Here is a 13,360-nt window from a genome sequence, read left to right on the forward strand (position 1 = left end):
TTATACATAATTGATTTTTCTTCATAGTTTTGTCCTCCTTACTGCATCCAGTATTTTATTAGTCGAGCTTTGCTGTCTCCTGTGACAGCTCTTGTTTTATTTATTACAATCATTCAACTGTGTTATAAAAGGGCTATTCTTGTGCTATTTTGATAGTATGTGTCTTTGACTAGCTTTTAAAATCATCTTTTTGTATACTACATTTTGACGACTTTGTAAATTTTAATAAAAATTGGCATGCATCTGGAATCATGCGGCTTTAATGTTGTCTATTGGCTATTAATGATATTATTAGAAATGCTATTATAGCTATGAGGTCTTCGTATAATTTATACAAGTATAATGATCTTATTTTAGTAAATAAATTCTATTTTATGGTGTGATATAACTTGTTTCATATTTTGATTTTATTTATGATTAGTTCAATAAGATTTAATTGAAGTATAATAATAAATAATAATAAACATTTAAAAACCTTAATATGCTTTGTTTAAATGTATCATAAAGCTTTATTAATTAGACCATTCAATGTAGTCATTAATTTCAGACACTGATCTTTTGAATTTGCTAATGGAAAGGATTTAAATGTATATTTAATCTAATGTTTTCAACAAATGTATATATGAATATAAATTACAGTTTTTTTTTGTCGTCAGATCTCCAACAATGGCTGGTGGATTGTTTGCAGCAGACCGTAAATATTTTTTTGAAATTGGTGCTTATGATGACGGTATGGATGTGTGGGGCGGTGAAAATCTTGAAATCTCATTCAGGGTGAGTATATATATGAGGCCAAGATAATCTGAAATCTCCATAAGAAATGAGTTTTTAAAATCATGAATATTCGGTTATCATGTTGGTGGACCCTCCAGGTATTTCCCTGTGCCTGAAAAAATATGTCCGTGGTCGAGTGGTTAAGGTGGTTGACTTCAAATAACTTGCCCCTCACCGCTGTTGGTTCAATCCCAACAGGAACTTTGTATTCTTTCATGTCAGGATGCTATCCAGCTAGCTTACGGAAAGTCGGTGGTTCTACTCAGGTGCCTGTTTGTGCCTGAAATAATGCATGGAAGGGCACCTGAGGTCTTCCTCCACCAGTAAAACTGGTTTACTGGAAATCGCAATATGACCTATACTGTGTTGATGTGATGTAAAACCTAAAACAAACAAAACTGAAAAAATAGTCAGTGAGGTAGTAACTGTAGTGGTTTGTGTCCACCAATATAACTAAATTTGTTTACCCTGAATTTAACTTTAAAGTTTTCATATACTTAACAATGTTTGGCATGACTTTAAATTCAATAACAAAAATTATTATGCTTGTTTATTATATACATTTGCATGTATATATATAATTATTATATAAGAATGTATATCATTTTGAGGTCACCATCAAACTGACAGACTTGCTGAAAATATATATTATATTCTATAAGTATCTATGGCATTTTATGATATTTCAGGTATGGATGTGTGGTGGGAAGCTAGAGTTTATACCATGTTCTAGAGTGGGTCATATATTCCGCTCCAGTCATCCTTATACATTCCCAGGTAACTTTATAGACTTCTGTAATACTGCATGTTTTTAATGTCGCTTTTCATTGGATAATAATGACTTTTATATAATTTATGGACTCAGCTGCTGTTAGTTTATAAAGATATTTGTTTTTTCCTGATATAAATGTATTGTGATTTGAAATAAAGATATCTGTTATTAGTTATCCTGATAGTCCAGTTGTGAAATGACTAGAATGTGACTGTGAACCTCTGTGACTTAATTCACAATAATACAAGGAAAGTTGAAGAACAATAGTTTTTTCATTGTAGCAACCTTTGACTGAAAAAATGTTATCATAATAAATTTAGCACTATTTTAGGTTCAGTATCAATAAACAATTGTAAAGTCTTAACTGTTTCTAAAAATTATTGTTTCATTTTTTTTCCAGGTAATAAAGACACACATGGTATAAACTCCATGCGCTTAGCTGAAGTTTGGATGGATGAATATAAGAGATTGTTTTATACACACAGGAGAGACTTATTAGTAAGAGATGATAACTATATTATCCTGTCCTGTCCCTCCGCCCTTTTCTGTGCTATACTGTTTAAACCTCTTTTTATCCCCCGCCGAAAATTTTCGGCGGAGGATATAGAAATAGTCTCCGTCCGTCCGTCCTTCCGTCCGTCCGTCCTTCTGTCCGACATTTTTGTCCGGAGCATATCTCTTAAAGTATTTGAGTTATCAACTTGAAACTTCATAGGTGGATAGACCTTAATGAGGAGGAGTGCAGTGCACAAGAATGATAACTCTACCTTGCATGATTTTTGAGTTATTGCCCTTTGTTATTTTTCAAAATTGATTTTTGTCCAGAGCATAACTCCAAAAGCCTATGAGATATTAACATGAAACTTCATAGGTGCATAGATCTCACTCAGGAGGTGTGCAGTGCACAAGAATGATAACTCTACCTTTCATAATTTTTGAGTTATTGCCCTTTGTTATTTTTCGTACCTAATTTTTCACCCGATTGGAGCATAACACAAAAAGTGTTTGAGATATCAACATGAAATGTCATAGGTGGATAGATCTTATTGAGGAGGAATGTTGTGCGCAAGAATGATAACTCTTCTTTATACAATTTTTGAGTTATTGCCCTTTGTTTTTTTTCATGCTATTTTGTCCAGAGCTTATCTCAAAAAGTATTTGAGGTATCAACTTGAAACTTCAAAGGTGGATGGATCTCATTGAGGAGGAGTGCAATGCTTAAGAATGATAACTCTACCCTGCATTATTTTTGAGTTATTGCCCTTTGTTATTTTTCAAAATTAATTTTTGTCCAGAGCATAACTCAAAAAGCCTTTGAGATATCAAAATGAAACTTCATAGGTGCATAGATCTCACTCAGGAGGTGTGCACTGCACAAGAATGATAACTCTACCTTTTATAATTTTTGAGTTATTGCCCTTTGTTATTTTTCATACTTAATTTTTCAATTCAATTTTTTTCTCACAAAGTATTTGAGGTATCAACTTGAAACTTCATAGGTGGATAGATTTTACTGAGGAGGGATGCAGCACACAAGAATGATAACCTACCCTGCATTATTTTTCAGTTATTGCCCTTTGTTATTTTCAGCCATCAGTATTCACATAGGTTTCAAATCTTTAATCACTATAGCCATCAGTTTTCATTACCAAAACACCTCTTAAAATGGAATTATTCTGCTCCACTACATATACATTCTTCCAATGAGCAAACATATTCGGCGGGGGATGGCCATGTTGACATGGGTCTTGTTTCCTTTTATATTACTGTAAATCATTTTATAATTGTATGGTCTTCTGCTCTTTATTTTCATGAAAATCCTTCTTACTTTTTCCATCAAGTATAAGATATTTTTTATCAAAGCCAGTCTATTATTTATATCTAAATTCTGGTACCAGTCTGCCTGCAGAGCTCAAAGTAGAGGGCATCTGATTTGTTATCCAGAGTTAGCTGGTTTGATTCTAGGATGTAGGGTAATTATCTTAAGACAATTGATCATAGACACAGTCTTATTGTCGTTTGTCTCTCAACACTGATTGAGTAATTCAGAAATCATGTGGGGTAAATGGTGAATGGTTACATGGGCGGACTGCTTAGATATGAACAAATGTATTAAAATCAGCATAGAAAAAACCATAGAAACAAACAATTTTTGGGATCAGATATGATAATGTATAGAAGAGAAGATTAAAATAATGAACGTATTCCTTTCTTGGAGCCTGTTTTATTTTATTCAATAAAGATATTAGCTTTAATTCTTCATATTTTGGATAGGCAGTATTTGGTGTAATGTACAGTGCATGCTTTTTAAGTCTATTAATATTTTACTTGAAAATAATATACCCAGAGCAACCTTTGAAAGTAATTCATTTACAGAAAAACTATCAATTACAGCGAAGGAATGAAAAAAACATATAATCAGTAACTACCTGTAAAAGTTTGACTGAAATATGATTTCTTACTAACAGTAAACAAATTAAATTGTTGTTTTTTACCTCCTGTTTGTTTCAGGATAAAGATCCAGGAGATCTTACTGAGAGGAAGGCATTGAGGGAGAGACTAAAATGTCATAGTTTTAAATGGTATCTAGATAATGTATACCCAGAGAAGTTTATACCAGATGAAAATATTCATGCCTGGGGAATGGTATGTACCAAAGAAATGTATAAGTTATGATAAGTTTATATATTGGTAGAAAGGAATGTTTCAGTAAGTTTTTAACCTTCTTCTAAAAAGAAAATTCAATATCCTTTCCTTATTAGCCCTTGCTTTAGAAAGAAGAAATGATGACCTCAGTAAGTCCACCCATTTTGTCCACTGGATCTCATTTTATCCAATATTTAGCTCTTGACTGTAGGAAGAATATTTGCCCTATATTATTCACTAAGTATTTGCCTCTTAATTTTGTTAAAGTTTCAGGTGCAACGTATTGTACAACTTGATGTCAAATCAACCACTAATTATTATTTGATTGTGACTTCACACATGTCTATGAGATCATAATTGGAGGTCACATTCCAAGGCCAAAACTCTTGTCTTGATTTTGACTCGATTGTAGCCCTTTGTGTATTAAAAAAAAAAGATCTTTGTTAAAGTTTTGCATGCAACATTAGTCTTCAAAATGATTCTTGGTATCTACTTAAAATTTCAAACATATTTTTGGGACCATAATTGGAGGTCAATCTCTAAAGGTCACGCTTATCGTATGATTTTGATTTATTAATGACCCTTTATGAACTTAGAAAGTTGAAGTAAGTAATATTTCAAACAACATCCTTTACTGTAAGAACTATTTTCTTGACATCAGTTTTGTGTGCTTTGCGTTATATAATTAGTCATTGTCGTGAGGTAAATAGCACTGAGGAGCTTTATTCAAGTGATTTGCATAATTTTGTGAGAGATATCAATTCAATGAGTTAGTTTATTGTTATGGTAACTGAGGTAGAATTATTCTTATACCTAACAATATTTTTACCAGGTCCATTTCTTTTAAACAGGTTCGGAATCCAGGAAGTAACCTGTGTTTGGACACACTGGGTAAAGATGAAAAGACAGTATTTGATATTGGTGTGTTTTCTTGTCAAGGTGGTGCTAGTGCTAGTGAGGTAAGTTGTCACCATCATGAGATGTAGTTTCATGTACATCTACCAGTCACTAAGGTCAAAGGTCAATGTCACACTTAGAGGTCAGATGAAAATGCTTGTATGGAATAAAACATCTACATGAATTGGAGGATTGAAACATAATTCTAGCACAAATGTTCATTTTGTGACCGAGCATTATGTGTATGATCAAGGTCACAAGAGATGATGAAATGTGGAGTTTTTGTTTAAAACATCATACATTCTAAACGCATAAAGGGATATAAGTATTATGTAGCATCACCAGGTGTATGGGTCAAAGGTCAGTCATACTTAGAGGTCAGGGAAAATACTTGTCCACAACAGAACTTCTTGCATTGAGGAATTTTGATTTTACTTTATTGTTCACCATTATGAGGAGGAGTGCTAGATTCAGTTACTTTAGCCAAGGTGAAGGTCATTATAGAGGTCAGAAGGTCAGGTGACAATATGAAAATGTTTGAGCAAACTATTTAGTCATCATGGATTGATGGGTTTTACATCATCATAAGACTGAGTGCTGCAGCATATTCCAGGTCCATATGTGCAAAACCAAGGTAGCTCCATATTTTATCCAGAGCATATCAGCTACATATATGAAGGAATTTCAGTATTACTTGAGACAAATGTTCACCATGTTCACAGAGTGTGGTGCACTTGAAATAGGTCTAAGAATGGCATAAAATATTAATTTTCAATGTAGTTTTGGGTGTATAGCTTTACAATAGTTATCATGTTTTTCGGTTTTAAGTACACCAGTTGATCTATGTGTGATTTTCACATTCTGTGTTTTAGATTTTTGTACCTCTGTGAAGATGCTTTAAACACACAGGGAGACATCTGCTATATTGAAATTATTTTTCAGGTGTTCTCATTAAGTTTAAAGGATGAGTTAAGAAGAGAGGATGGGTGTATGTCAACAGCCGGTAACAATGGAGATAAAATCTCACTAACTAAATGCATTGAAGGAGATAAAAACCAACAGTTTAAACATGATAAGGTGAGTGTCATATAGATGTTAATGTTAATTTATATATTAAGGTGCTATTCTTGTTTCTGGTTTGTATATTACATGTACTCAGGAATTCAGGTATTTTCCTGATTTTAACAAACAATTCTTTGTATTTGTTTGTGTAAAACAAAAATATCCAATGAGAGAAAATAAGTGGCCTGACATCAATCAGAATTTTTAAAGATGTACAGTAAACAATTTTGGTCAATGCAAGGTTTATTTTTTTCTGCAAGCCACTTCCAGTTCATTTACAAAAAATCATTTTATTCAGTTTGTGAAGAAAAAAGTTTTTATATTGATTTCTATCAAATTTTCATGGAATATTATAACATATAACATATGTCATGTAAAATGTTAAACTTTTTTAACTGATCTTCTGATATTATAACACCATTTCATATTGCTGAAATATTCATTGATCTGTCATCATAGTCATGGCAACTGAAATTTGAATTTTTAATATTCCCGGACAAGTTGTAGAAAGTCAAAAATTTGTATTTAGAATATGACTTTGAAATATGAAAATCTCCAATTTCATAAAATACTGAAAAAAAGTTCTTCCACATTCTGCTAAAAATATGACACCAGTGTATTATTATAATATTGTTGTGTTATATATTTTCTTTCAGCAAAAGAGTACAATAGTTCATGTAGGAAGTGGACGATGTCTAGATGTAGCAGATGAAAAATCATCCGGTTATGTTCGTGTCAGAGACTGCAATAACTCAGATTCTCAGAAATGGAATTTTGAACACTATTTGTAGCACGAAAATGGGCTTACTTAGAGAATTATTTTGTTATATACACTTCATCATGCAGAACGTGTTCTTTATTTATGCAACATAATTTAATGTGTTTGAAGGCACATATTCACAGTGTTGTTTCTGCACATATTGATATAACATTACCTTAGTGCAGTAAAGGGTTAAGTCCTTCTAAATTAATAGAAGTTAACCAGTTATTGCACTAAGGTGATAAAAAGTATTGCTCAAAAGTTCTTGCCCTTTACTGTATTTTAGGTAGTGGAGCTAGAAAAATAAGAATGTAAAATGGCCAGAATTACTGTACCAGAGGCTATTGTCCTAGAACATTTTTCCTGTATTGTTAATGGAAAGCAAAATGTTTGCATGAAGAGTTGTTTGCCCTTGACTGTGTTGACAGTACAGTGTTGTTAAAAGTATAATGGAGTAATGCGTCTTTTTTCTTTAGAAAACTAATGGAGAATAGGGAAGAATTGTTACTATGACAATAGTTAATGGTATTGTTGAAACCATAATAAGTACAGTAATGCATTTTTCTTTTAATATTTACAAAAGTAATAGAAAATAGCAAAGAATTGTTCCCATGACAAGGTTTTACTATAGGTATCATTAATTTTTTCTTATATGGAAATGAAATGCGTTAGTATTTGATCTGTTAATTGTATCTGTTTTGATAAAGTTACGTAAAAATTATCAGAATTATAAATTGGGGCTATTAATTGATTCGTAAGTGTTTTAACAACTTGTCAGACTTTATATTTAATTGAAACATGGATGAAAATAAAGTAGTTTCTGTTATTTAGCATAAAAAGTATTTTTTTTTTAAATTCATGTCTCATATAATCTAAGAACCAAACCGGAGGACTGTAAAACTTTTTTTCAGAGCTACACCTCAAATCTTAGGATTGTCTTGGTCAGTGTACGTTTATATACCAGTTTCTGACCAGTCATATACTTGAGATTTGAGTTTGAGCTTCGAAAATTTCTTTGTAACTGTAGACCTAAGTTTCACCAAAGAGTACAATAGACCAAAACTTAAAATTATTTTGTGACATAGATAGTATATATAAATATGTGGATCTAAGTACAATAAATTTGGAACAGTCCATTTTAAGTTTAAGGGATTTCAGTATTTAAATAGCATGGGTATCGGGCGAGCCTGGATCTATACTGACGGCAAAGGTAGATAACTTCTGGTTCCGACAAATATATGGCTCAAGACATATACTGAAATGACTGCAATACTAGGAAAATGTATGTTCTCAATTAGGTAAATGCATTTGATTAAATGTTAGAAAAACTTTATAAGAAATGACTACTGTAACTGTACTTTTTTTGTGTTTTTTTTCCATAGGTAAAGTCATTGTTGAGCTAGTATAATGTTAATTATTTTTTATATGAATGTTATTTTTTGAATTTCAGGAAATAAAACAGCAATTATATCTTTTAAATTACAGCATTTCAAACCTAACCAAACCTCATTGTTTTTGTTAAAGAAGTATGATATAAAGTGTAAGGTGAAGGATAAAATGTGGTTAGATATTTTGTACCATTATTCAACAAACGTGTATTAATAAACTATGTTTTGAAACAAGTGCTGAGTCTAGCAAGTTAGGCTCTCCAGTTGTTTTGTTCATTGTTTGGGATTATTTATAAAAATAATGCAAATGTACTAGTTGATTGATAGATATTTTCTCAATAGATATTTAAACAAAAAAATGTTTATCACAATAGAAAGTAAAATATTCGCATGAACAGCGTTATTGTTGGGCTGAACGTTATTTTTTTGGTTGAACAGCGTTATTGTTGGGATGGTGGGGGAAAGAGAAAGGCAAAGCTTAAACAATGTACATCAAGTATTATTCATTTTCTTTTCATCAATTTCTTATTTCTTTTCATAGTCATATTTATAATTTGCATTTTAGAAAAGTTTTTAATAACAGCGCATTTTGTTTATTTTGATGTACTTGTACATAATATATATAAATGACAGCTATGACAGCGTTCTTCTTCGCGGAATAAATCTATGGAAAAACTGTAAAAAACAGCAGCAATAATTATGAGTATTTAAAAATGCTTAATGTTGTTTGGTATATTTGGTTTTATCATCTGAGGATCGTAATGCATTTTGCATAATCACTTGTTCATACATATATATGATAGTTGTTTATATTTTATTTCCTATTTTTATCAAAATCTATGCATAGGTAGCATAAAAAGCAACAATACAAAAGAAATGGGAGTACATGTATTTAGCAGTTAACTTTAAGTACTGTGAATTTTGAATAATACAGTCTTTGATGTAGCATTGCAATGCTCATTGATACTTACCATATTAAGTTTGTGTAGGTTTATTCTAAGAGTACTTTAGCTGACCAGAGGTCATACAAATAAACTTACTAAATTGTAGGTGATGTAAATAAATAACATTGAAGCAAGAGTGTAATTGAATTTTCAAAGGTTTTGGAATCTCCCTATATAATGTGTGTTCATTATGCAGAGAAGTACTATAAATGACTTATGTTTCCCATTGCTTAAAGTTTTATAGCAGTTTATTGTAATGCTGAAATACCATTTTAAGGATTCAGACGAAAATTGAGTATCTTTTTTAACAAACTTTTGAGACGAAGTTAGTATGTTGATTTTAAAGTTATTTACATGGTGTCATTTTTGACCTAGACACCAAAATATCTCATTGTGATACATTATATTATGCAAATATTCTGTTAAATATTGTATATATGTTATTGAATGTTTTTGTACAGAATGAGGGGTCATTACATTAGTGCTGTAACTAGTCTCTTTTCCTTAAACCTATTAACATTCATTGTCTTCCTTTGATTTAGAAACTATCATTTTGTATTATTAGAGGTGGTTCTACTCTGATACCCAAAATAATGCACAGAGGGGCACTTGGGGTCTTCCTCCACCAATAAAAGCTGGAAAGTCGCCCTATAACTTCTACTGTGTCGGTGTGACATAAAATACAACAAGGAAATATATAGTGGGAGGTTGTTGAAGCCAATAGTATAAAATATGCTTGTTGCAGGCTGGTGTGGCTCTATACTTGTAGAAATTGTAAGTAATTGTTACATTTGAACGGTTCGAAAACACCTGTCATAACCTTAATAATTTGACTTCACAGCTATATTGCAAGTCCATTTTGATTTAAGAACATGTATGTTTAATTATGACACTGTTGCAATTAACCCTTTTGACTTAGAACTGTCTTTGATTGAAAATGTGTAAATTTGAATGTTCATTATTATTTCTTTCCAGAAAAAAGCCCACCATTTAGACTGGCAGGAAGTCACTTTTCTCTTTGCAAAGTGCTTTAATTTTGATTTCAGTCTTTGATTTATTCATTGAGAGACTGGTCAGTGTGAGAGAATGAGAATTTACACATTTATTTAGAATATATTCTAATGTCCTCACTGATTAAAAATTTATCTTGATAAAATGATATAAGAACTGTAAATTATCAAGCTATGTTGGATCTAACTATCACTAAACCACCTTAGTTGTTGAAAATATACTTTATATTTTGTCCAAATAGAGTCCTGAGTTTTTGAAATTCTGAATTTATTTAATTATCACCAACTTGATTCATATTATCCTGTTAAATAAATTTATCATACTCTAGCAGTGTACAGATTCAAAACATGATTTCAACACCTAAGTAGATTAGTGTTTGATAAGTCTGCATTAATAACATTCAATCTGTGACATGACTGTATCACACTGGACATATTTTATCAATGTTGGCTAACACCCATTAACTTATACATATTTGCTTAAAAATATTGAAATGATTTATAAAATTATTGTACATTATGAAATGTCTTGTTAAGTTTAGCACACAACTTTTATTGTTATGGTAATTAATTTGACCTTTATCCTTTAGTGTTATATAAATAAATATGACAAAGGTCATTGTGTGACCTCGAAATCTGTGACAGAATTTCAGTCGTATATCGTGAGAAGGTATTATCATACAGATGTGAGTCTTATAGGAATCTTTTTGTTGATTATTAAATGTCAAGGTCATGTTGACGTTGTCGCAGACAACTATTTTCTACCAGCCACAGTCAACCTTTTTCTGACAGGCTTCCATAAGGGATATTAGTTTTTTGTAAAAACTAACATCATTTTTTTCAAATATTCATTTTTATGCCTTTTTGGTGTTCAGCCACTAGTATTTAGATTTTTTATAGACTTAACTATCATATATTTTATGGCATTACATTTGATGGGAGATATATGACCATTTACATTCAGTTTCAAAGATTCAAGTGTTTGTTTTAAAGAAAAATCAGTAAGATTGACAGAAACATTTTAAAATGTTGAGAGTGTCCTTGGCCAAGTGGTAAAGGTTGTTTACTTCAAACCACTTCCCCTTCACATTGTGGGTATGAATCCCATCAAGAACTTACATGAAAGGAAGCTATCCTGAAAGTCGGTGTTTCTTCTCAGGTGCCCCTTTGTGCCTAAATTGAACAACAGGGAACTTGTGGTATTCCTCCACCAATAATGTCTAAAAGTTGCCATGTGACCTTTACAATGTTTGTCCGTTGTGAAACCCAATAAAACAAAATGAAGACAAAAAAAATGCTGCTGAAGTTTGTGTTAAATTAACACTTGAGCACTTGAGTCATTGACTGAAGCTAAGTATAAGGTTTTATGATCTATACATACACTGACATCTTTATTCTGTACTTGTGATATTTTATGTGGGTTTCTACAGAACTATTTGTAGAGTTTATGTATAGTTGTTTACTGTATAGAGAATTATATGTAACTTTGATTAATTTACGTTGGCAAGGAAAGGAGGTAAAGAAATAAAAAAACAAACAAAAAAACAAATAAAATAGACTTGTATTTTTTTGTTATAAAGAGGGACAACTCATGTTTTACAATTATCATTTATCTTTAAAGATTGGTCTCCCTTATATTAAAAAAAAAACAAAAAAACAATTTGTGAAAGGGTTAATCTCCTAAAAGACCATTAAGTATGTAATCATAATAATAGTTTATTGTGATGGACCTTGTATTAGAAAAAAACCGAGAAAGTGCACTACTATTCCAGTTTACACACAATCTTTTAATTACGATATATCCGTAGTATGCAAGAATTACTTCCCTTATACCACCAAACAATATTTGGTAATACTTATCATTTTGACAGTTTTTTTTATAAACCATTATTTAAATTTTTCTTCGGAATCAATTCATTTATTGCTTTAAGTTTAATTAAATTCGTACACGCAAATAGTATCATCCAGATGTTTGAGTCTTGTCGATGATGACTACCATCTAGCGAGCTTGTTCCACCAAGGTGCCAACTTGTGACGGTAATAATGGATATATATGCACCTTGTGCTTTTGTCTACAATCAACGATCAAAAATCAAAGAATAAATATGACAATTACATGAGAGTACGACTTAAATCTTGCAAACATTTAATAAGTATATGCTCTACATCACTGAGCAAAATGGCAAAATCTACCTTAAAAGCAGTAGAGACAAGATCGAAACCCCAACTAGAGGTTATCCGATGAAACCTAAATGTATTTGATGCTATACACTTTACACTCTGAAACATTAAAAATTGTAACGGAGTATCGCTTACGTAAAAATCTTTGAGAAATTACCCAAAATAGGTTATGGCCCCAAGACTGCAAAAATGTAAATACAAACGTATGATCATCAATCGTTTCTATAAATAGAACAAACAAAATGTTATCTAGTGATAGAATACATGTTTCATTTTTGATCTAACATGTCCTTTGAGATAAACGAATACTTGTATATCACTAAAATTGAACTACTCTATTGACCTGTAAGAAATTACAGGAAATAACTTTCCATGGAAAAGTAAAAAACAAAAAACATCCAAGTAATCATTAAAACGAAAAAAGCAATAAAATATCGCTGTCTATAAATATAAGATACGGAAAGGAACGAAGTTTTCCTAATATATTATGCGATGAAGGCAGTTCTTTATGAGAAATATGAGTGTTTACAGTCTGCTGTGTTAGAATGACATTATCACATACAAAATTATTCCAGGACAACGAATGATTCAATCGAGCTGAAGTCCTGGTATTTATTTTATACAGATGAATGAACGAATGTAAGTCAAGTATAATATTCATACAAATCAAATGTCAATGATGGTAAACAAAGAGAAAATCTGGAATCGTCTTTTTAATGTTTATTTTTGCCGGCTCGCCACGGCGAGCCGGTATTACGGTAGGATTTTACTGAGAAACAACCTAAAACTCCGAAGCTATCCAAAAATTTAATCGAAGCTTGGCTTCCAGCTTTCTACAAAATTTATCTATCAGGGCTAGGATCCAAAATTATTTAGCCAATCAAATTTAATCTTACATAGCGTCAAAAAACCTTCAATTTTCACGC

The 13,360-nt window shown here is 31.4% G+C and overlaps 1 protein-coding gene across 1 annotated transcript; it reads left to right on the forward strand.

Moving 5' to 3' along the window:
• Nucleotides 1-535: 535 nt before the first annotated feature.
• On the forward strand, nucleotides 536-7,298 carry LOC132749343 (probable N-acetylgalactosaminyltransferase 9). The gene is made up of 7 exons (XM_060739078.1): nucleotides 536-774; nucleotides 1,464-1,551; nucleotides 1,947-2,044; nucleotides 4,058-4,192; nucleotides 5,044-5,151; nucleotides 6,032-6,166; nucleotides 6,808-7,298. Exons 1-7 carry the CDS (start codon nucleotides 667-669, stop codon nucleotides 6,940-6,942), a joined length of 807 nt encoding a protein of 268 aa, XP_060595061.1. The 5' UTR covers nucleotides 536-666; the 3' UTR covers nucleotides 6,943-7,298.
• Nucleotides 7,299-13,360: the final 6,062 nt, after the last annotated feature.

Source organism: Ruditapes philippinarum, unplaced genomic scaffold (genome assembly GCF_026571515.1).
Source record: "Ruditapes philippinarum isolate M1 unplaced genomic scaffold, ASM2657151v2 ctg4550_1_1_1_1, whole genome shotgun sequence".
Classification (NCBI taxonomy): Eukaryota; Metazoa; Mollusca; class Bivalvia; order Venerida; family Veneridae; genus Ruditapes; species Ruditapes philippinarum.